Source organism: Periophthalmus magnuspinnatus, chromosome 18 (assembly GCF_009829125.3).
Source record: "Periophthalmus magnuspinnatus isolate fPerMag1 chromosome 18, fPerMag1.2.pri, whole genome shotgun sequence".
Lineage (NCBI taxonomy): Eukaryota > Metazoa > Chordata > Actinopteri > Gobiiformes > Gobiidae > Periophthalmus > Periophthalmus magnuspinnatus.
This window is the reverse complement of record NC_047143.1, coordinates 24909738-24934740: the sequence shown is the minus strand read 5'-3', so window position 1 is coordinate 24934740 and position 25003 is coordinate 24909738. Positions and strand designations below refer to the sequence as shown.

The following is a 25003-nucleotide window of genomic DNA, read 5'->3' as shown; positions in this document are numbered from 1 at the left end:
ATAATGCAAATTCATAATGTCTTCTAACTAGCATAACAATCTGATCCTAATAATCACTAAATCGACTTTTCCTTCAGTTTATGAAGCTGGAACTACATTTTCTGGACTCAATATTTATCGTGGCTGCTTTTTCTTTGCACTACTGAGGAATTTTTGGTTATTTTTTAGCTGTAAGATGAGATTAAAGCCGTAAAAGTGTGAATTAGTAACTTGTATGTCTCATTACAGATGAAAACTAACGACTAAAGTGTTTCATTCTGCTCATTTTTAGTTTTTGTGGTTTAAATCTGCTCTTGCATTGTTGCGTCAGTGGCGTAAATGAGTTTCAATATTATCGTTTTTGTGTTTTATTCATTTGAATTACTTAAACAGACTTCAATATAATAATAATACTGTTAATTCATATGATCCTAATAATCACTACATCGACTTTTCGCTCAGTTTATGAAGCTAGAACTACATGTTTTAGTTATATTTTATATTTTCTGGACTCAATATTTATCATAGCTAGTTTTTCTTCGCTATAAGATCAGACATAAGATGTAAAAGTCTGAATTAGTCACTTCTATGTCTCATTACAGATGCAAACTAACGACTAAAGTGTTTCATTCTGCTCACTTTTTCGAACAATATTGTACTTTTAGACTCATTTTCGTGGTTTAAATCTGCTCTTGCGTCGTTGCGTCAGTGGCGTAAATGCGTTTCAGTGTTATCGTGTTCACTCGGGCGATATATCGGACTTGGAAATGTGTTTTCGTGACGGGCGAAGACACAGGTGTTACTCCTGCTTGTGTAAACAGACCATGCCACACAGATTATGGTATAGAAAAAGCGAGGAGAGAGTGTGGTGTGGATTATAGATGAGGTGATGGTGGTGGCAGGGAGGGTGATGGGTAAAATAAAGCAGAGGGTGAGGCGGAGGGAGGGATGGAGCGAGGACGGGGGAGGGCACCCTACACAAAGCTGTCCCATCCCTATTCATCTCACGCTAATGGCAAAACAACACCGTGATTGTTCGTCCGGCGCAACGGCAACGCTAACTGAAAGCGCGAGCGGGGAACAAACGCCATGTTGTTCCCGAGGGGTGCGGAGCTACGTAGATGTCAGATAATTAGCCCCCCTTCCTCCCTCCGTCCCCCCTCCGTGCCACCCCCCCACCGGGCGAAAACCCCCGAGCGCACATCCACTCACATATAGGGACCTGCTCGACCTCCGCGCTTCATAAAACTCCGCTGGGAATACCTGTGGCGAGCGACTACGCGGACGCCAACGAGCAAAAGAAATGACTGAAAACAACATATTCATTCATTCATCACTATAATCCACTGTTACAAGTACTCAAATAATTACTTTTTCAAAATACTTGCTGTATTTTAAAGCTAATACCGTCGAGAAATAAGGTTATTAAAGAACAGAACCTCTTGCCATAAAATTTATATTAAAAAAACAACTTTTTCTACAGATGACTGGGGCCCATCCCAGCTGTTTGATTCTTACTGGACCGTAGCCAATTTGTCAATTCATAAAAAAATAATTAAATTTAATAGCAGGTTGCCAAGACGACTACATAGAGATGGAAAGTGTCAGTAAAAAACTCAAAACTTGGAATTTTTCAGTGCAGTTAAATCTTGTGCCAAACGAACGAATGAACCAACGAACGAGCGAGATCACGAAAATGTATAGAGGTTAGGAGACATATTCGGAAAGTTTTTTGTTACGTTTTGGGTTATAAGGAGTTAACCTCGAGTCTAATCCTCTGCTTTTTCCTGCTGGGCCCATCCTCACACTCCGCTCGCTCCCTCCCGCCTCTCCCTCGGCGCCCTCGTCCTGCCAAAAATCATCGGACAGGAAACGAGAGATTAAGTTTTTCCTACCTTCGCCGAACAAAGAGCGTACAGATCAGGGGCGGCACATTTCCTTTTGGCCCATTCTCCCTTCTTTAACATCTCTGTGTTTTATGAAAGCCTACGCAGGTAATGGGTTACGTTTCGGGGGGGACCACACAGACACAAAGCTGCGCCGGCGGGGCCTTTGTGACCGCCGCGGCCGCAGGATCGCTGTTAATCTTGTTAAAATCGATGGCTGTCGCTACAAATCTGCGTCTTGTAACTTAAAGCAGAAGTGGTCAGGGTTTCAAAGCGGAGAAGAAAAGCCACTGTCCCCGCTCTGAGAATCACAAATGTACCATCGACGCTAATACAGACGTATGAGCCAGCAGCAGCCGCACGCGAGGGAATTTCAGCGTTTTGACGTCGATCTTTGCGTATAGACTCTTATATATTTATGTTTAATTATTACAAATTTATTATTAATCAAATTCAACTTGTTTTTTCCCTGTATAAAGACTTACACTGCACTCAAGGCCTTTTTTCTGTATAAATATGGGCCAAGTTTACACAAAGTTGGTCGTTTCATTCAGTTATTGTAGTGTACCTTTAATTATAAAAAAAAAAAGAAAAAAAAAAGAAAAAATTTAATAAAAAATATAACTTAGATTATTTTAAATTTACAGTTATATTCACAGAAAAAAATATGTAAATGTGTAAATTATAAAACAGGTTCCGTCATGATTTAAACCTAACACAACCCAAAACTGTATAAATGTATTTTTCTCAAACTAAAATAAGATCACAACTGGACCTTGACTCAAAAACCTCCGTCCCGTCTCTCTTTGTCCTCACACGACATCTCCCCCTCTCTTTCTCTCCCCGCTCTCGCTCCACCGGGCAGCTTTAAGACGTGACTGACAACATGACCTCCATCATGGGATTTCCTTAGGTAACCTTCCCAAGATGGCCGCCCCCTCACCTCGCTCCCCCTCCGGCCTCTGCTGTCCCTGTCCTCTCCCAAACCCTGCTAATTCTGCCCCCTCTGTGAGCACACACCGCGGGCCGGAGCGTTCGACGCACTTGGTTTAAGGATTAGCTCCTAAATTAGATTATCTGATGGCATCTTAATGGATTGCTGACCCATTTCCTGCACAATGGCAACATGCAGGTCTAACTGGGTTTTAATTTGGGGGCTAGGACCGAGGAGCGCTGCGGTAAAGGGCGGAGGAGATAAAAGGCAAGGGATCGGCATATCTGTACATGAGCGATTTTTGCTTACAGACAGAAAAAAAAACTTAATGGCGATCAGAAAATGAAACTTATTCAACTGGGATAATTACATCATCAGTTAAAACTCTAAAATGTACTTTTTCATTACTTTTTCTACTTTTTCATGACTGTTTGTAGTAATAATAATAGATTTTGTTTAGCACTTTTCAAAAACTAGAGACAAAGTGCTTCATACACACAGAAACAATCTTCTTCTTCTTATAATATTATCATTTTTTTATCATTTTTTTGTTTTATTTTTGCTACAACCTGCCATCTTTTCAAAATTGCATTTAAAAAACTATCTAAAGAGTCTTAAAAACTCTTATATAAATGTTACGTAATATTAGTTTATTGATCTTGTTCACTAAAACTGATAATAAAGTTGTATGGAATTTTCTTTAAACAAATAAAACCACTAGGGGGCGCCAGCAGTGGTTAAACTCTTTGTGCCAGTCCCAAGCCTGAACAGATGAAGAAGAATATATCAAGAAGGGCCTTAAATCCTGTATTAAAGTGTCTCAGTGGAATATTTAGAGCTTTGGTGACTGTAAAAGGGGAAATACAAACATGTACTCTTATTTTAAAAAAAACTTCGCCGACGAAATTGCGCAAACATGATATTTTGGGGAAAGTAAATATACTACTGTGTTTACTTCAGCGGTGGAAGAAGTACTTATTTCTGTTACTTAAGCGACAAAATATTCAAGGAAAAGTAAAAGTATCAAATGAAAACATCTGCTTAAGTAAAAATATTAAAGAATTTGGTTAAAAATGTGCTTAAAGAGTAAAAAGTAAAGTATTTCGTGCTGATTTTCAGTCTTAAAAAGCTTAAAATGTGGTGATTTTGATAAAGATTTGTCCCGAATTTTGTTCAAAACAAACAATTTGATTAATACAATAATAACTAACTAAACAATAATAAAAAATACTTGTACTTTCCAGTCTAGTTCAAGAATGTAGTGGAGTAGAAAGTACAGATACTGCTCTCGGATGTAGTGAAAGTAAAGAAGTACTCATTTCTGTTACTTAAGTGATAAAATATTCAAGGAAAAGTAAAAGTATCAAATGAAAACATCTGCTTAAGTAAAAATATTAAAGAATTTGGTTAAAAATGTGCTTAAAGAGCAAAAAGTAAAGTATTTCATGGTGATTTTGACATCTAATAAAGCTTCAAATGTGGTGATTTTGATAAAAGTTTTGAGCCGAATCGAAACAATTTGATTAATAGTTTTTATTTGGCCCAACAATAATAAAAAATACTTGTAGTTTCCAGTATAGTTCAAGAATATAGTGGAGTAGAAAGTACAGATACTGCTCTCGAATGTACTGAAGCAAAAGTAAAAAAGTACTACAGCTAGCTAAAACGCAGTACTTTACTACTTGTACCACTGGTTTACTCGTAGAGCGGGACCTGGAGCCGCTTTGGGGGACATTTCTCTACCTCCACTGGTGTTTTCAGGGGCCTGTTTGGGGGCGGCTGCTGCTGGGTGTGTGTTTTGCAAAGTTGCTAACACAATCTCCGCACACACTTCCAGCGAAAGAGGAAGACTGGCTTGTAACAGGAAAACGGCTTAGCTCAGCTCTCGGGGCTGTGTGCGCAGAGGTGAACCGGTTCAGCTTTTTCCTTGCACAGGGGGATGAGAGAGGAAAGAAAGAGGATAAGAAGAGGGAGGGAGAGACGGAGGGAGAGAGGGGGCTGTGTGTACGTTTAAGTTAAGGAGAGTAAAGCATGACTCCTGCCCAGACAATACTGAGCTTGTTAAACAGTAGACGCCGCTCACGTGGATTAGAACCGCTGACCTGGGATGACTTCTTTTACCTGCGCCGGTCCGAGTTAATGTTGATTAAAATAATACGACGCCGCGTAAATGTTTGCGTGAGTAAAAATGACATGAATTACTGTATTTAAAGGTTCGCTAGCTAACGTTTTTTCTGAGGTTTGCGCCGTGTTTTTGTCTCCATTACGGTGTTATTTCGTGCCTGGAGTGTTCCGCAGTAAACGCATCAGTAAAAACATCGATCTCTGTGGAGAACGTGATCCAACCAGGTCACGTTATGAGTCAGATCTGTGGAGAACCGAGTCCGTTCGTGTTTTATACATGTTATTTCACTTATTTTGGAAAACACCTGTAATTAAAAACACCTTAAATAGATCAGCTTCAAGATGTTCTGTTGAATATTTTAGGCAAATGATAAAAAAAATTAAAAAAACGATATCTCAAGCAGTTGGCAGACAAACACCCGAAAAGTTACATATTCCACCTTTTTTAAAAGTTTACCAATTTTGCGTTGATTTAATCGATTCCAAGTTTTGTTGTGTGGAGCCAAGAGCATTTCCTACTGATTTTATTCCAGGTTTTGGCGTTATATTTTGTACATTGCAAACATAGACTGTGTAAAGAAATGGACGTCACCCACAGCGTTCAGCTCCAGGAAAATGAAGCTAATCGAGGCTAGCAGTTATAGCGGCTAATTTAGAGTATTTGGAGTATCATAGCAACCAAAAAGCCAATCCGGAGCGAAGGTGTTGAAGTTAACGCAACTTCCTGCACGCACCGCTGGTTTAGAACAGAACGGGCACTTAGCAACGCTGTCAATCAAACCTGTTGCTAACGCTAGCGGGAACGACCACGGGGAAAGAAGACGCCTGATTTGTCTGTTATTAATGTTCATATCTTGATTTACGAACACAAAAGCGAAACAAAACCACCAGAATCATGTAGAGCGGGTTAATCCGAACAAACAATTTAAGACCAAAACGACGAGTCTGACAGCAGCAGTTACGGAGAGAGACGCCACGGATTTTCAATAGAAAGTGAACTGAAGCGAACTGAACGCACGGGCTAGCAGGTTAGCTACGTCCATTTATATAAACAGTCTACGATGATGATTCTCCGAGGTCTAAACAGTGAAGAGTTTTGATAATTTGTTGTAATTTTGTGTGTTTTTACAGTTTGCAATCACGTATATTCACTACTTTTTAACGTTTTTTTTCTTATTTTATGTCATTTTTATTGAGCACAGAACCAGCTCGACTAAACGTGACATCTCTAGACACTTTCTTTCTACTCACAAAAGCGCTCGACACAGTGAAACACACGGTGACATGGTGCGGGACAAACACACAGAAGGGTGAACACATGAATCTATTGTACGTAGCAGCAATATAGAGACAGAGGGCTTGAAAGAATGAAATCGTTACCTTTGCCAAGTAATCCCCAAAGTGTCCTCTGTGGCACTGGGGCCATAATGCCTGCCGTTTTGAGTCACGCTCCAGTCACACTTCCTCAGCTGTCAATTGAAACCTAGCGGTCAGATCACTGGACCAAGACACTTCCACTTCAGATTACACTACTGCAACTCAACAGTGAACACAGGGCATGCAGAGGAGAGCTACAGCACAGTGAATGGGGTTAGAACATGGATGACAGTCAAAGAAAGGCTAAGGACACAACAGACAGAGAGGAAACGGGGTCGTGCGGTTAGTGGGCGGGGCCAGAGGTGGAACGGGGAAGTCAAAATATGTGCTTTAAATGGTGTTATTAGACTTAGACGTGTTGTTGTTGGGTGTAAACGTCTCGAAAGCCCCTCACAGGTACGATCTGACTTACACTTTGCGAACTTACTTTGAGGGATTGCGATAAAATGTGAGTGTATTACTAGTACTACGACTACTACTACTATCACTACATAGTCCAGTGAGGTTCTTCTGGTGTTACAATAATTCATATATAAATAAACGCTGAGGTTTAGTTTGTTTTCATGCCAGACAGAGCGGTCACGTGATGTTGCTGCGTCGTGTTCGCTCAGCTGATTTAAACACGTTTTAGCGCTGTTTTCGTACTCGTAGAAGCACGAAAACAGCGTCATCTGCGGCCCGACTTCTTCGTACAGTATCCCAGGTGTGTGAGAGTAAAAACGCCCCCCTCGTCTGTATTGCTGGGTCAAAAAATGCAATTCAAATACGGAAAAACGTGCCCCCACGGGTCTTTAATCCGGGATGAGGGGGCTTTTTTACTCTCACACACCTGGGATACTGAAGTCAGACTGCAGATGGCGCTGTCGTCCTCCCTCTACCAGTAGGAAAATAGCGCTAAAACGTGTTTAAACCACGTCGCAGCAACATCACGTGACCACTCTGAGGCGCTAGTGAGCAGTCGGAACTGTCAGGTATGAAAACAAACTAAAACTTGATCTGGAAAACGAATTTGCTAAAAAAAAAAAACTACTACAGTTACTAACGCTAACCCTAGCAGCCACAAGTAGTACTAATGATGTACATCTGAATATTTTTGCCACTACTAATGGATTTACAAGCGTACTACAACTTAGAGTAGTCGTATATTTACTATGGGGTCTAATTTCACTTGTAGTAACAGAATAAGCTACTTTTTAAATATAAAAGCTTTAAGAACGAAACAAAAAATGGTTAAAATGTCAAAAGAATCATGTTACTTTCCACCTCTGGCCTCCTGGAAATAAAAGAGTGGATTAGTTAGTTACAGAAGGTGAGCTCTATTCCTTCGGTCTGCGTTTTGTCGGACATGTGTGAGTGCGTCGGGTTAGCCACTGAAGCCATGCAGTCGGCTGGATGCAGCTCGTCGATAAGCAGCCCTCCTGTATAAGTGCATTTTTACATTCAGGATGTACACCCGGGAGCGTACACCGCTTCTTTTTTTCATTAGCTAACTGTTTTTTATTGATTAGGGGTCAAAGTACAATGAAGTTAAAGCACACGTACACACACTCATGCATAAGGGAGAACCTCGCTCTTAAAGGAAAGCTGCATTACAAACGACTACAACAAAAACCTATACAAACTGCTTCCTCCTTTACATGCATTATGCGAACGCACGTGTCGGCAATCCAGATGAGAGCTGGCCACCACTCACCTAACCTTGCCCCGTACGCTACACATTCATTTAGTAATGCACTACGGCTAAAACTGCACGGTTAGCACTCTACGTGGAGCCGGGCGGACATTTTTTTTTGTTTTTTTTTTGGCCGGGGCTCTTAAGAGGGACTTAATCAGATATAACTGAATATTCAACACCATTTGCAGCGGTCAAGACTGTGATTCTTTTAACTGCGAGCACCTGCAGGAGACGCATCAGGGGAACGATGATGGCCGCCCACTTAAGCTGTACTTAAATGCAGTCGTGTTGTTGTTAGAAAGAGGAAGGAATAGGAAGTTTGTAATGTGATTTATTAGGTTTATTGAGAGGTGAGAATCTAAAAGGTGCATATGGGAGTTTGGGTGAAATTTGAGGTTTGGAAGAAGACGACGAAACACAAAAAAGCACCTGAGATGTCTGACAAAATAATGGTCAAATGATTGCTAGGTTTGTCCCGATAACACGATTTGAACTGCAGAAGAAAACAGACGATAAACAGTGATATTGAAGCTAATTTATGCCACTGACGCAACAATAAGAGCAAATTTAAACCACAAAAACTATCGGAAATGGACAATATTGTAAAAAACACAAAACAAAACATGAGCTACTTTAAATAAACAGCAGAACGCAACACTTAAGTACTTCATTTGCGTCTGTAATATTTCTTACAAGGTATTTATTTAACCTTCTACAGCTTAAATCTTATCGCAGTACAGAAAAAAGTAGCAAAGAACAAAGAAAAAGTACTATCAAAATACAAAATACTGACCCCAAAAAGTACTGTTCTAGTTTCATATACAGAACGAATACGATAGTTTTGCGAAGTGCACAGATCTGGAGTCAAATATCTAGTTCTTTAGTGTATTATTGGGTTTTTTTAACGATGTGAAGTTGGTTTTGTTTGTCCAAAATGCTCTAGAATAACCTAAAACACAATATCCAAATGTAGAAATGGGACGAAATCACGTGAAATAAACAATTGTGTAAGATTATTTCTGCATCTGTTTACATTTGGCTCGATAAGATTGGTTAGTGAGACCTTTTGAGAAGATTTAGTCCCAAAAGTAGCGCTAAAATTATGGCAAAATACGAAATTAAAGCGATAAAAACAAGATTTTTTAACAGAACTGGACAACGTCATTTTCATCAATTATAATTCAAAATCTTGTTCTCGTGGACTCGTTTCGTGGGAATTGCGTCGCCTACACCGTGATCCAGACCCCCTCACGTCGTCCTCGGGCTTTTTACGCTTCCCCAAAATTCCCACAAATAAAAATTCTATCCCTGCGATATTTTTTCGGAGCGCTGTATAGTTCCACAATACACCCTTTGAATCCTCAGCTCTCAATTCATCAATCTTTACACTTGGCTCATGAAAGTGTATGAGAAACAATGCCCTCTGTAGTATCCTGCTTCTTTTTATTGCAGCCTGACAAAAGCTCGGCTCGGGCCAGACGCTCCGTGCCACCGCTCCTCCAGGGCCCTGCCATCTGTCCGCTGGCATCAGAGTGGCACAGGCAGTGGGAAAAAAAATGGGGGGAAAAAATGGGAACGTCGCTGGGAACGTTTGCAAACAGATGCGGGCAGATTGTGGATTAGGATTCTCCCTTAGATAAGACCAAATGACATCTGAGCACGGATCTCTCCCCGAGGAACGCCTGGATGGTGGCGCTCCCTGGAGGGGTTAACCGAGGCGAGGGTTGAATGGCGGGTATATCGGGCAGCCTGGGAAACGGCGAGCAGGTGTGGCGTGCGGCCGTGGGCATGCGGGCGGCCCTTTTTAAGTTTGGAAGTGGACGCGGTGAGTAGTCCAGACTATTTTCTATTTTAGTGGTCTGACATTTTGCAATAAGCGCCGGACGGAGATGAATGTGTTTAGCAGGTGGTTAGTTACTTTAGTAGAGCTGAAGAATTCGACTTAAAAAGGTGCACTGGGGAATTTTCACGGTGAGGGGGGGGCGACGTTTCCTTGGATACGGGATTGGTTTGTCACGTAGTATGTCATTAAAGAATCTATCTGACGTTTTATTGTTTGTATTCGGGGTCACACCCGGACAAACACTGACCAAAAACATCTAAAGAACAACAGCGCCTTTTAGCTTCTTCGTGGCGATAAATAAATGTAATGCCATACTGTGGAACATTCTACGTAACACAATAACACCAGCGTGGAGACGTCAACTGACTCAACCGTGACTGAATCAAAACTACACAACAAAATGACTAAAACCGACAGATGTAACGATCCGAATTTCTCTGGAAAATTGTCAATACTTTATGTAACTTTTCTGCCATAATCCTAATATTTACGATTTAACAGTTACGTCATCATGTAGATTGGACTCAAACAAAGCAAAGGATCATGGTCTATGTAGTTTTTTTTGCTACTACTGCACCATAACAGTGATTTAAAGCGCTCATATTACGCTATTTTCTTTTGTTATCTATGTTATAAAGTTGTTTTCTCATCAAAAACAGACCTGGAGTTGTGTTTTTTTTGTTTATCCAGACATGTTTAACACACAAACCCTGCGTATTTATGCTGAGAAAACGCTTTGTTCCACCTTGTGATGTCATGCGGTGATACAGGAAGTGCTCCGCTGTGTTTTTAAACTCCACACACCTTCATTTCTTGAATCATTTGGATCATTTCAGCTTCAGGAATTGCAAGTTTTGACTGAACTTAAGTTAAAAGGTAGTTGCTAACTTGGAAACTACCACTTCATGACATCACAAGGTGGAACAGAGCGTTTTGAGGTTTGGAGATATAGACTAATAATACTCAAACATGTGTGAATGAAACAAAACACAACTCCAGGTCTGTTTTGATGAGGTAACAGCATTAGAACATGGTTTAAACCTCACGATATTTCAGTTCCTGTTACATCCAGGTCTAAACCGGGACTATATTTGGACTTAAACCGAACAAAACCAAGTGTCTACCCAGCTCCACTTTCCTCCCTGCCACCACTGCGCTGACCACACTCAAACCCAAACCTAAACATGCCCAAAATGTCAATAATCCGAGCAGGTCCCAGTCAATAAACAGCTGTCGTGCGCCGCGAAACAAAGGCGGACGACTCGGAGTTTAGTCTGGACCGGCTCGGCCACATCTGACGATCGCACTTCAGAAACAAAAAAAACAACCGCGACAGACAGAAGCGAGATCAATCTGTGGGAATATAATCCTGCTTACTTATACAAACAAAGACTTTAATGCACGGAGATATGTCGCGGGCGAGCAGCTAACTCCACGCTGTAAAAAGTCAATATTTAGAAAGTGGAATTTACAGATATGCAAATGTACAGAAATAGAGTTTGGAAGCGCTCGACGGGATTCAGTGTCACAAATACGGATTTTGTGGATCAGTTGACGAACACGACTTGACCCAAAAGATGTTATAGTTTAGGCCCGGGCTGGTTAAACTGTTACGACTGCGAGGTTAGACCAGAAACTTAGCAGATTATCAATTATACAGAGGTGGAAGAAGGACTTAGTTTTGTTATCTATGTAAAAGTTCAAATACTGAAGGAGAAAGTAAAAGTATCACGTGAAAAAATGGATTAAAGTAGCTGTTTAAAAATGTACTTTATGATCAAACGTGTAGCGGAGAAGAACGTACACTTACTCCTGTCAAATGTAGCGAAGTATAAGTAAAAAGTATGCTTAAATACAGTACTTTTACTTCGTTTCGTTGCACCACTGCAGTTATCAAAAGTTCAGTTTAGGTCACTTCGATTATAAACTGAAATCTGTTCCGATCACAGAGAGTTATAATAGAAAGGAGTAAGTAAATATAGTGGTACGTTTTGAGTTTGTAGTAGTATTTTTGTATATTTCTGCTTTGCGACGTGTAACAGAAAGTCTTTGCGTTGTGCAGAGAGCGGGATGCGGTGCGGTAGATCGCACGGCTCTTGTGTAGTCGCTTTGTGCCCCTCCGAAAGAAGTCACAGATCTGCTAGAAAATGTGAAAATAAACTGTGATGGCAGCCAAGTGAATCCTGCCTCTCCTCCTCCTCCTGATGGACGCTCCCACTGGACCTTTAGCTGCTCGTCTTCAGTTCTGGTCAGATTACTGCTGGACACTGACTTATACCTGTCTGAAGGAGGAGCTAACTATACTGAAACAAAAAAAAATGAAACTAAAAACATCCATAGTGTAGTTAGCTCCTCCTTCAGACAGATATAAGGCAGTGTCCAGCAGTAATCTGACCAGCGGACGTGGACGAGCAGCCAAACATACACTTTTCTTTAGTAATGATAATATTGAAACTAATTGACACCGTCCTGAAGTAGAGTCCTCCAAAAACTAACTGCAGTGAAGAAACAGCAGAATGAAACATTTTGGTGCTTAGTTTGTATCTGTAATGTGTCATAGAAGAGTTTATAAATCAGGACTAAACCAGGACTAAACCAGGTCTAAACCAGGACTAAACCAGGACTAAACCAGGGCTAAACCAGGACTAAACCAGGTCTAAACCAGGACTAAACCAGGTCTAAACCAGGGCTAAACCAGGACTAAACCAGGACTAAACCAGGGCTAAACCAGGTCTAAACCAGGACTAAACAAGGACTAAACCAGGGCTAAACAAGGTCTAAACAAGGACTAAACCAGGTCTAAAACAGGACTAAACCAGGACTAAACCAGGACTAAAACAGGACTAAACCAGGACTAAAACAGGACTAAACCAGGACTAAACCAGGACTAAACAAGGTCTAAACAAGGACTAAACCAGGTCTAAAACAGGACTAAACCAGGACTAAACCAGGACTAAAACAGGACTAAACCAGGACTAAAACAGGACTAAACCAGGACTAAACCAGGACTAAACCAGGGCTAAACCAGGACTAAACCAGGTCTAAACCAGGACTAAACCAGGACTAAACCAGGACTAAACCAGGACTAAACCAGGACTAAAACAGGACTAAACCAGGACTAAAAAAGGTCTAAAACAGGACTAAACCAGATCTAAACCAGGACTAAACAAGGGCTAAACCAGGACTAAACCAGGACTAAACCAGGACTAAACCAGGACTAAACCAGGACTAAAACAGGACTAAACCAGGACTAAAAAAGGTCTAAAACAGGACTAAACCAGGTCTAAACCAGGACTAAACAAGGACTAAACCAGGTCTAAACCAGGACTAAACCAGGTCTAAACCAGGACTAAACAAGGACTAAACCAGGTCTAAACCAGGACTAAACCAGGACTAAACAAGGACTAAACCAGGTCTAAACCAGGACTAAACCAGGTCTAAACCAGGACTAAACAAGGACTAAACCAGGTCTAAACCAGGGCTAAACCAGGGCTAAACCAGGACTAAACCAGGACTAAACCAGGACTAAACCAGGACTAAACCAGGACTAAAAAAGGTCTAAAACAGGTCTAAACCAGGACTAAACTAGGTCTAAACTGGGTCTAAACCAGGACTAAACCAGGTCTAAAACATGTCTAAACCAGGACTAAACCGGGTCTAAACCAGGTCTAAAACAGGAATAAACCAGGTCTAAACCAGGACTAAACCAGGTCTAAACCGGGTCTAAAACAGGACTAAACGAGGACTAAACTTGGTTTATTCAACCGTCTACAGCTTCAGTCTTATCGTAGTAAAAAAAAAAAAAAAAAAGAAGAAAAGAAAGTACTATGATGAATATGTCCCTCCAAAAACATGTTGTTCCATCTAAAATAAACTATAGTTGATATAGTTCATCATGACATCAATGAAGCCAGAGTCGATGGAAACAGAAACGCGCTCATAATCACTTCCTGTTTGGAGCGCGGCGGCTAGCAGGTTAGCCACGTCCATTTACATAAACAGTCTGTGAGAGACTAAACATGACTCTTTTTTACAGCGTTATCACGACAGAAAAATCAAATTGTGATCTGACCCTGTGATAATAGGCTATTTTGATGACATCGTCTATGCTCAAGCTCCACCCACTCGTCCTGTTGGTCAGTCTTGTTCGTGCTCTAATGAGTGACAAGAGGTTTTAACCAATCACGGTGAAGTATGAGCTCTATGAAGGAGTGTATGGATTTAGGTATCAATTAATGGTATACAGGATATAAAACCATATTAATAAATTAATCGTGATAAAAAAAAATTGATAAAGATCCCCACTCAAAAAAAAAAAAAAAATAAATAAATAAATAAATAAATAATATAAATATAATGGCCTAATTTTAATATTATTTTTTTTTATAAATTTTACATATTTAAAAGTCTATAAAATAATGTATATATAATGTTTTAATGCAGTGCTGTTGTAAAGCCTATTGCTGCGTTTCACATCACAAGATTTGACAGTTGTGAGGAAATAATTACATAAAACTATTTCCAAATTTTTAAGTAATATAGAAAGCAATGAGAGATTATTGCTTTTGTGGATTTTTTAAATGAATAAAAATTACAAAACACGTAATCACTTTAGCGCACTGGCTAATAATATATACTAATTACATCCGTCACTATAATCACTATATCCACTTCTCGTTCAGTAAATGAAGCTGGAATAATATTTTTAAGGGGTCAATATTTATCATATGTACTTTTTCTTTGCTTTACTAGGATTTTTAAACGATAAGATTTAAGCTGTAAAAGGTTGGATAAATCACTTCTATAACTCATTACAGCTGCAAACTAAGAACTGCTGCTGTTTTTTTACCGCAGCTCATGATTTGTTAACAATATTGTACATTTAGAATAGTTTTTGTGGTTTAAATCTGCTCTTGTGTTATGTCAGCGGCATAAATTAGTCTCATTATTACCGTTTATCGTCTGTAGCAGCTTCAAACTTCAAACTTTGCGATCGTGACAGGCCCACGACTAACGACGCCATCACATAACGCTATCTAGACTTTATTTTTGGCACGCGGAGTTAGCGAGTTATCAGCTGCCAAAACCATATTGATTGCTCATAATTTGGGACATTTTGCTAACGCTAATTCCTCTATAGCAAATGTAATGTGATCGTTTTAGCTTTTGACACCATCCTTTATAGCGTAGCCATCCACCACCGCTAAAAGGCTGCCAAACTGGCTTATTTGCTTTCCCATTTTTGGACAAATGGGAAAAGAAAAGCCAAAAAACAAGAATGAAATAAAGAAAAATTGAGATAGAAAGAGAGGCGTAGAAACAGAGGGCAGCTTTGTCATTTTTTACGAAGCATTAAAAAAGAGACGCTGAGGAGAGACCAGCCATCATTATGAAGCCCCGTGCAGATGCATTCAATTAGCTGAGGTTGAAGGAGCCTTGGCCCGGGACCAGAGTGAAGAGGGGAGGGGCAAACTTTCTCCCCCGTCTGACAACACCACAGCTCTGCAAACCTCACACACACACACACACACACACACACACACACTGCACACACATGTTCAAACGCACTACAGCTACAATCAGAGGTGGGTAGAATCGCCAAAAACTTAACCGAAGTAGGAGTACTGTTACTTTAAAGCAGACGTATTACGCAAGAACGACTTTCAGAGCGTTTAATCACGTTTTAGCTGGTTCGTCTTCTCGTTTAACCTCTGATTCGTGCATCTTTAATCGCTTATTTTGTCGCCAATCAGTCCACGTTCACACGCCCACTGTGACGTATGCACTCCGCTCTTCGATTTAATGTTTTTAATCGCCGTAAAAAATCTGCTATTCGCTAGTGTGATGTGCAGCTTTCCATAGAAGCGGCCGACAGCTACACGTCGCTTTGTTGCGATGACGCTCACGCCGATGTCAGTTCCCATTGGACGCCGCCATTTTTTAAACGCGGAAGTCAGCGGATTCGTTTCATTTTTGATGAATATTGCGATTTAAAACGTGCAAATTATAACATAACGATCCACGTGCGTCAGATTATAACTATAGAGCGACAAAAGCATAATATGTCTGCTTTTTTCCAATTTAGATGTTATCGCTTTGTCAAGAATGTTCCGCAATATGGCATTAACTGATCTCATGTTATGTTTAAGCAGGTGATGGGACAAAGCTAAATTACTGGTCATGCACATGGAAAAGCAGCTCCTCACACAGTAAAAATCCACTTTTCAGCATGTTTGAGTTACTTTCTTTGTGATAAAAAAACACTTTTAAGCGAATTAATGCCAAACTGAGTAACATTTCAGGTAAAGCAATAACTAAACAAGTACCATTTCTTGAAAAAAGTTAATATTTTACGACCCACCGCTGACTGTAGCTCCTTCATTCCGTCTCACAGTCTCAGTGTCGAGTGTACTCAGAACTGCAGCTACTTCTGACGGTAAAGTCGAGGAAATAGACACATTTCGTTTCGTTTAAGGCCCCCTCGTGTCCCGTAATAATACTCACTTCCTCACAATACTGTTTCGTTTACTTTCACTTAAAAAAAAAAAAATCACGGCACTTCTAAAACATGGGATGCTGCGTAAAATGTAAAAAAAAACAACACAAAGATGGTTGGATTTCATAAAAAGTTGCAATATTTGTGTCTGTAGATCAAAAATTTTAGATAATTCTTAGTGTGAACATGCCTGTAAAATTGTTTGAGTTGTTGCTACGGCGACAAGCAAGATCTTTTACATTTCATTGCATCCCATCGTTTTTTGTTTTTTTAAATAAAGCACTCAGACATTTTGGGAAACTGGCAAAACAAAAGTGCTAATTTTAACCTATAAATGTTGATGTCTGGGGGCTGGGGGCTGTATTTGTTTTTTTGTTTTTTTTTTGGCTATGAAGGAAAGACAGAAATGAAAAGAGGAGGGGTGAGGGTGGAAGAGTGGAGAGGGTACAGAGGTATAGCTGGGGGGGGCTCACCTGCTGCTGGTGGAGGAAGGCGGGGTCTCGAGGGCTCAGGCCCACAAAGCGATTGGCCGTGGGGGTGCCGGGGGCGGAGTATCCTGCAGGACGATTCAAAATATCGGGGGGTTTAATGTCAAAGACGTTTCATATCTTTTTTACACTGTTTAATGTTGGTATTTTGGACTTAAAACAGCAATTACAGTTAGTTCTTAAATCCAAAAATTGCGTTATATAATAAAAAACAAGAAATGCTGTACGGAAAGCTGCAAATTGAAGCTAAATTGGCTTTTAAAACAGCAGAAAACATATTTAAACTTAACAAAACGTCTCAGAACTTCCTCTAGTGCGTGACACTTTCAGACAGTATTCGCCAAATGATTGTGTTATTTCTTTTTCCATAATCGAGTAAAACGGCGTAGTAACTATAATAAACCAAAGCTAAACATCTACCAGACCAGAACGAGCATAACAGTAAATATTTGTGTTTTTTTTCTGCGTGCACTGTGATGTTTCAATCGTTAAACTCGCTGAAATCGCTGCAGATTCTTACCTTCCGTAGATGTGGTGATTGGCGGCTTAGTGTCGGGCATGGACAGGGAGACGGGTCGGACTGCGCCGTGGTGAGGGGAGGGGGCCAGCACAGGGGTGAAGTGTCCCGGGACCTTCCCAACCTGACCACTGCTGTTGGGCTGCGGGAGGGCATCAGGGTCAGTACAGAAATAACAAAGCAAAGCAAATAAAACAGATCAACGTTTTGGAGTAAAGTAAAGTAACGCAGGTTTTTTTTTTTAGCTTCTTCAGTCTTTTTTTGCTTTTATTGTGATGGACAAATTTGGAAAAGTAATGAAAAAGCTGCGAGTTTGACACAGTGAATTCAATCTGAACAGTCAAGAGTCGTCAAAATGTCACTGGATGAAACTGAATATCAATATGGACTTAATAGATTTGACAAAACAATGACTTTTGAACACAAACGTTTTGCAAAAAGATCAGTTGTGTTACTGTTTTGCAGCTGTTTCCATTTACACAAGGAGCGGTTTAGAAAGTAAAACGAAATGCATCTTTAATTTAATATATAGACTGTATAAAGAAGTGGATTAAGCGAGTGTGACGTCATCCACAGGGTTCAGCTCCAGTCAAATGAAGCTCAGCGACGCTAGCAGGCGAATCTGGAGCCGAGTTTCATATTTGGGAGTATCCTAGCAACCAAAGAGCCAATCCGGAGCGAGGTTATTGAAGGTAACGCCCCTTCCCGCTGGTTTAACAGGGAGCGGCAGCTTGTGTTCCTGTTTTGCAGCTGTTTGCACTTAGGCCCAAAGCAAATTTCCCTCTGGAACAATATGATACCGATTCTAACTCAATGGTAGATTTTTCTTAAAATTGTTAAAATATTTGTTTTCTTATGAAACTTGGATCTCTGTGGTTTAATCAACTCTCTTCCTCTCTTCAAATCATGATGCAAAACTGACTCCACATAACCATAACCTGTTTTTAAGGTGCGTATAAATAAAATGTACTATTATTACACTTGATCTGATCTGAACAATGGCAAATACATGTTAGATCTTTATAAAAAAAAATATATATGAATAAAAATAATAATAACAATACAATAAAATGAATTATTATTATTATTATTATTATTATTATTATTATTATTATTTATTTTTATTATTTAGTTTATTTTTTTCTTCTTTCCATTTATTTTATTTTATTTTATTTTTAAATAAAGACCTAAGATATATTTGCTCTTGTCCAGATCACGCCAAGTGTATTTCAAGATTTACGCACGCTCCACATAACCATAACGTACACTAGCACCGACGCTAACGTTCATCTAAATACTACAGTCAGATAAACTGCAGTTGTTTAGTCTACCACCAAAGTTGCTGTCTCAAAGGAACGTTCTAGAGTCTTATGTTTACGAGCCTGTAAAAATGCAATCAGGCACATCTCAATAAACTCACAAGCGGGCGACGGAACCGACTTGACTTTTCTACGGCGATTTACGCTGCGCAAACTCCACGCCGCGTCGGTCGGACCGTTTCGCGTTCACACACCTCAAATGAACAACAAAAGGTGAGCGGAATAATGGATTTTTAGCGGCTGCCGCGGTTAAACTTAAACTCACGAGGGGGGCACGGGCAACAATATCTTTCCTACATGATTTCAGACAATGATTTTAATGTCGCTCATAAAGGGAATTTAGGAGGAGCCGAGTGTGAAAAGAAAAAGTCCGAGTCTTTACAATGGCGAGTGTGCAAACCCAGGAGGCAATGGGGGACTTTATATATGGGCAGAGACGGGGGTTTGCTTTTTCAGGCAGCTGGGGTCTGGCTGGGGAGTCCATTTTGGAGTTCAGAACTTAAACAGGGCTTTTTCTGGGGTAGAGTCGTGTCCGCAGGGTTCCAGTCCATGTGAATAGAATGTTTAATTAGAGTGTAATATAATCTGCGTTAAAGCAAGCATAAAAACATCCTGGCACCCATCCATTGGATTATTAAGAGCCCAGTTATTTGCCGATCCCCCCTCTTTCGCTCGCTGGTCTCTCTCCTCTTTCTTTCTTTCGTTCTTTCTTTCTTTCCTTCCTTCCAGCATCGTGTTGTGTTATGTTAGAACAGACGCACAGCTTCCTCAGCACCTCCAGCAGAGGACCAGTCAAATCTCAACAAGAGACGACCCCGGGGACTGCGGAGGTGGGTTGCCAGGTCTGGTTAGGTTCAGTTGCACATAAATTTGTAAAATAAATCATTAGAACATTAAGGAAGAGAAACTTTTCGGAGCTTTGAACCATGTTATAGTTGTTGTTTTTAGAGTGATATGTGCATCTTTTAGCAATCTGTAATCGCTTATTTTCACGCCATTTGCTGATCAACTCACTGCTATTATATTATTAATTATAGTGCAGAATGATTGAATTAAGAATGATTTTCAACCAGACGGTTTTAGGCATAACCAGGACTGAATCGAACCTGAAACCAAACCAGGACTGTAACAGGATCAGCTAAACCAACAGTAAACTAGTGCTAAACCAGGATTAAACCAGGACTAAAACAGGACTAAAACCAGCTGGACCAAACAAAGGTACAAATGAGACTTAACCAGGAGTAAAAATGGACTAAACCAGGACTTAACCAGGAGTAAAAATGGACTAAACCAGGACTTTACCAGGAGTAAAAATGGACTTAACCAGGACTAAACCAGGAGTAAAAATGGACTTAACCAGGACTAAACCAGGAGTAAAAATGGACTACACAAGGGCTTAGCCAGGACTAAAACTGGACTAAAACCAGCTTGACTAAACAAAGATACATCCAGGACTTAACCAGGACTTCAGGAGTAAAATGGACTAAACCAGTACTTAACCAGGACTAAAAACAGACCAAACCAGGACTTAAACAGGACTAAACTCTCACTCACATTAAACCATCTAATTCCTCACAAGAGCTGAGCCTGAACATTTCCAGCCTTTATCATCCCCTGCGGTTTCCTCCTTTAGAGAACCACATAGACCCCCTCCTCTCCCTGTTCTCTTACCCTCACCCGAGCTCCCCGCGCTGGGTACGAAGCCGTCTACGAGCCCCTTTGTTTACAGTGAGAACAGTGGGGATATAAAACGCACATAAATATAAAGCACTCTCTCATCTATATAGACGCCTGCTTCGACACTGCTGCCTCTCTAGTGCGCCCAGATTGTGTTTTGAAATAAGCTCCCGGCGGCATGATTTACTACAATGTCTCCGTACAGTAGGGCTGCTCACGTGTGACCGCCAGAGCAGTTCTTCTTTAGGGAGCCAATGGGTTGTTGACTGCAAATATAAGGCTGGGACTGAAGCATAACCCTTGCCATGAGCGTTTTATTGCACCAAATACACGCAGTAGTTTAGAATCACGAGCAACAGTTTAGAAAGTCAAACGAAAATCACTAAAGTTGAAGCGCATAGACTGTGTAAAGACATGGACAGTGTTCAGCTCCAGTCAAATGACGCTAGTCGAGGCTAGCAGTTATAGCGACGAATTTGGAGGTGAGTTTCATGTTTGGAATTCCGAACGCGAGTATCATAGCAACCAAAGAGCCAATCAGGAGCGAGGATGTTGAAGGTAACGCCCCTTCCTGCCTGCACCGCTGGTTTAACAGGGAGCAGGCAACGCTGTCAATCAAACCTGTTGCTAACGCTAACGGGAGCGACCTCGGGGGAAAGAAGGCGCCTGATTTGTCTGTTATTAATGTTCATATCTTGATTTACAGACACAAAAGCGAAATCAAAACCCCAGGATCATGCAGAGCGGGTTAATACGAACATTTAAGACCAAAACGACGAGTTTGACAGCAGCAGTTACAGCGGGAGAGGCCACAGTTTTTCAATAGAAAGTGAATTGGAGCCAGAGTCGCTGAAGCCAGAAGCGCGCCCATGATCACTTCCTGTTTGGAACGCAGCAGCTAGCAGGTTAGCTATGTCCATTTATATATACAGGCTATAACTGAAACATAATCAAAACAAGTGCTGTAGTGTCAACGGGAAGGGCATCTGGTGTAAATATATATCTACAAGGAGGATATTTGTATTTGGAAAGAAGAACCAAAATGTCACATCCAATACAGTAGAAATTGTTGCTATTTTTAACATTATCTTGTATAATCCATTAACTAATTTTCAATTTCATTTCAAATTTAATAAGTTTTATTCTTCTTCTCGCTCCTTTTCAAGCTTAAATAAGAAAAACAATATGTAAAATGTACATTAAGTGCATTAAGATGTGTTCATTAATCTGCTCGAAAGAAATAAAAATAAAAGTTAAAATGAAAAAATCCATGGAACAAAGCTAACATGGCTAACTGTCGTAAAGGACCCATTTCATTAAACTAAAAATAGAGTAATTCCACATTACAAGAAGAGGTCAAACGACTAACTGACAAATGATTATTCAAATGACTTTTTAATGTTCTGATTATAGCCTCGCCTTTAACTATTACTATTCCATGTAATCCCACATTTAAAACAGCTCCACGGGGGCCTCATTGTGCCAAAAAGGTTTCAAGGTCTTGTTTTTGTACTTAACGCTTTGGTTATTTTCCAACTTTGCCGTGTTATTTTTACACGTTTGGCGAGTTCAATTGAAAAACGCAGCTCGACGAGTTTCAAACCGCGCATTCGAACGAGTTATGAGAACGATTTATAACAGCCGTGAAACTAAACGTTGATCATTCTTAAGTTACTGACCAAAACTTTGATGGAAAGTGGTATGAGTTTTAATAGAAGCATTTTGGCAACACACGGGGATGCTCCTTGCCAAAAAGGCCTTCATCGAGAGCCAACCGGTACATTAAACAAGCTCATTTCCTTTTTAAAAGCACTTATGCGCGACACCTGCTTTTGTTTTGTAAGCCATTCAAAGTTTATGTATTTTTATAACTTAAAAATTGCAACGCGTGCTTCCTACTTTTCGTGTCACAATTACACCATTTGGCAGCGCGTCGGGTATAAGCTATTTGCAACGGTGTCTGTAATAACGAATATGACCAGGAGCTGAGAATAAAACGAGGATATGCGGTTGCCAGTGAATGCAACATAGCAGTAATGAGTAAATGAAAAACACATGGAGTAATTTATCTAATCTTGATTCTCTTGAGGTCAGATGGGAGCAGAGCCCAACCAGATAACAGGCAACTTACTTGGGGCCATTTAAGTTGTGCCAAACGCAGCCTCTTTAACAGTGAACGGGCTCATTCATACTCGCGCGGTGCTAAAAAAAAAAAGTCAATATCTTTCAAAAACTGTATGCTAGTAAGTATATATACTCAGTGGTACTTAAAGCGCCCGTATTACGCCGTTTTCTGATCCGTTATAATGTAGTTTCCTCGTCAAAAACAGACCTGGAGTTGTGTTTTGTTTCGTTCTCACATGTTTAAAACAAAAACACACCTGTATATTTAGGCTTAGAGCTCTTTTCTCAGACGGAAAACACTCGGTTCCACCTCGTGATGTCATCATGTGGTAATACAGGAAGTGCTCTGCTGTGTTTTTAAACTTCATACACCTGAACTTGAATAATTTGGGTAATTTTAGCCGTGGAATTTCCCGTTTCTGCTAAACAAAAGGTAAAATGTAGCTGCTAGCTTGAAAAAAAACTACCACTTTATGACATCACAAGGTGGAACGGAGCGTAATAAACATGTGTGAATGAAACAAAACACAACTCCAGGTCTGTTTTTGAGGAGGTAACAGCATTAGAACAAGGATAAAAGCTCAAAAGAGTCAATTTTGCGTAATATAGGACCCTGAAATATTTTGTTAGTATAATTATCGCAAATTCTGTATCACAAAAACAGCAACTGGTGACTTAATTTCACGTGAATTTTATGCCTGAGCTGTCCTTTGTGGATTAACTTGTGTTACCGTTCAGCTTAAGTAAATAACGCTTTACAAAATACTAAAACGTATACAACAAAAGATCTATAAAAAGCAAAGTAATGTGATGGACATATTGGACCAACCTGGCTGCTCTGTGGGCTGGATGGGTCATACGACGGGACATAGCTTTTGAGGGGGTCTCCGGGGTTGAGGTGGGGCGGGTAGCGAATCGTCGGGTGTGTGAAATACGGTGACGGAGCAGGGGGCAAAATGGTGGGAGCCGAAAACTGCAGAGGCGAATGCGGCGGTGGGCTCCTCGTCGATATAACTGCAACAGATAGAAGAGAGAGAGCGTGCGTTAAGTAAAGACGTCTGTATCGATCTGTCAGGGCAAACGGGGAAACAGAAATAGATTTGTGCAAGTGCTTAGCTAAGGAAAAGTCTATTGGTATTTATTAATTCGAAGTGGGTCAGTGTATGAAAGTTAATGTACGTCATGTCAAACAAGGACAGAAACAAGTCAAAAATCAGGAATAACAAAGAACTCAACGAGGACTGAACCAGGACTGAAGGTGCGCTTGACTTCCAATCAAACTCCGACTAAACCAGGACTAGAACCGGACCAAAACAAGTCTACGTCAGGGCTAAAAAACAGGACAAAAAAGCATCCTGGTATACTAAATCTACACTAAACAAGGGCTAAAGCTACACAGAAAATAGCGTAAAATGGGGCGTTTAAGAGGAGTCGATGGGGGGGACAAAGTAGAGGTCTGTTGTCCCGGGCTGCAGGGTCTTAACGGCGCAGAATTGGACCCTCTCCCTATTAAGTTATATCAGAGGGGCCCACGTGAGGCTTTTTACCCACAGGCCCCCAAATTTCTGTCGGCGGGCCTGCTTATGCTGCAGTTTTACGTAGAAACCAAAAGATTGTTGAAAGAAAGTAGGTCTAAACCAGCGCTAAACGAACCAGTGCTAAATTAAAAATACTAAACCAGGAATAAACAGAACCAGGACTAAACAATGGCTATTCCTGGGTTTCAGCTACAAGCTTATACCCGCCATTTTGAGTACCGTATTTTCCGGATTGTAAGTTGCATAGTTTGGCCGGGGGTGCGACTTATACTCAGATGTGATTTATATGTGAAATATATGTTTTTTTCTTTATTATTATGTATTTTTTGGCTTGTGCGACTTATATTCCAGTTCAACTTACACTCAGATGCATTTTATATGTGAAATATATGTTTTTTTCTTCATTATTACGCATTTTTTGGCTTGTGCGACTTATACTCCAGTGCGATTTATACTCTGGAAAATACAGTACTTTGGCACCATTCAAAAAAAGCTGATATTTTGTCTTGAATTGCTCATTGCTAAACCAGTGCCTAAAGCGAAACATAAACAGGGATTACAACCAAAACCAAAGATAAACCGGTCGTAAACCACGGGCGGATCAAGCCTAAATTACGGCACATTGCGGTACAGGACAGGGAAGCGATAGAACCAGGCTGTGTTAAGTAAAGACCTCACTATTGATCCGTGCGGCTAAATGGAGTATTGAGATGGATTTCCTCAAGTGCTTAGCTCAGGAGAAGTGGCTCCAGCCCTAAGTGGGAGGATAGAGGATAGAGGGAGTGTGTGTGTGTGTGTGTGTGTGTGTGTGTGTGTGTGTGTGTGTGTGTGTGGGGGTGTGTGTGGGGGTGTGTGCGGGGGTATAAGTGGGGTACTCACCACTGTGTCCGACACCTGTTAGTCCGGGGTGATGGCTCTGAGAGAAAGTGCTGAGTCTCGGTGAAGAGTCCTGTGGAGAGGTGGGGCTGAACAGCTTCTCTGGCTTCTTCATGGTGGGAGAGGACATGTCTGCTGGGGAGGAGCGAA

At 40.6% G+C, this 25003-nt stretch overlaps 1 protein-coding gene across 20 annotated transcripts in view; it reads right to left on the bottom strand.

Annotated features, from left to right (window-relative positions):
• The window catches only part of LOC117386481 (nuclear factor 1 B-type-like), a 122531-nt gene that overhangs the window by 7996 nt on the left and 89532 nt on the right, over window positions 1-25003 (bottom strand). For 6 of the 20 annotated variants that reach the window (XM_055229073.1, XM_055229074.1, XM_033983848.2 and 3 more), the window contains exons 7-11: window positions 24857-24985; window positions 23269-23453; window positions 17323-17461; window positions 16788-16870; window positions 6304-6392 (exon numbers count right to left, since the gene is read on the bottom strand). In XM_055229073.1, coding sequence (XP_055085048.1) covers window positions 6304-6392; window positions 16788-16870; window positions 17323-17461; window positions 23269-23453; window positions 24857-24985 — 625 coding nt within the window. Of the gene's footprint in view, window positions 1-6303; window positions 6393-16787; window positions 16871-17322; window positions 17462-23268; window positions 23454-24856; window positions 24989-25003 lie in introns of all 20 variants that reach the window. The other 14 variants (XM_055229067.1, XM_055229066.1, XM_055229071.1 and 11 more) reach the window with 3 other exon arrangements.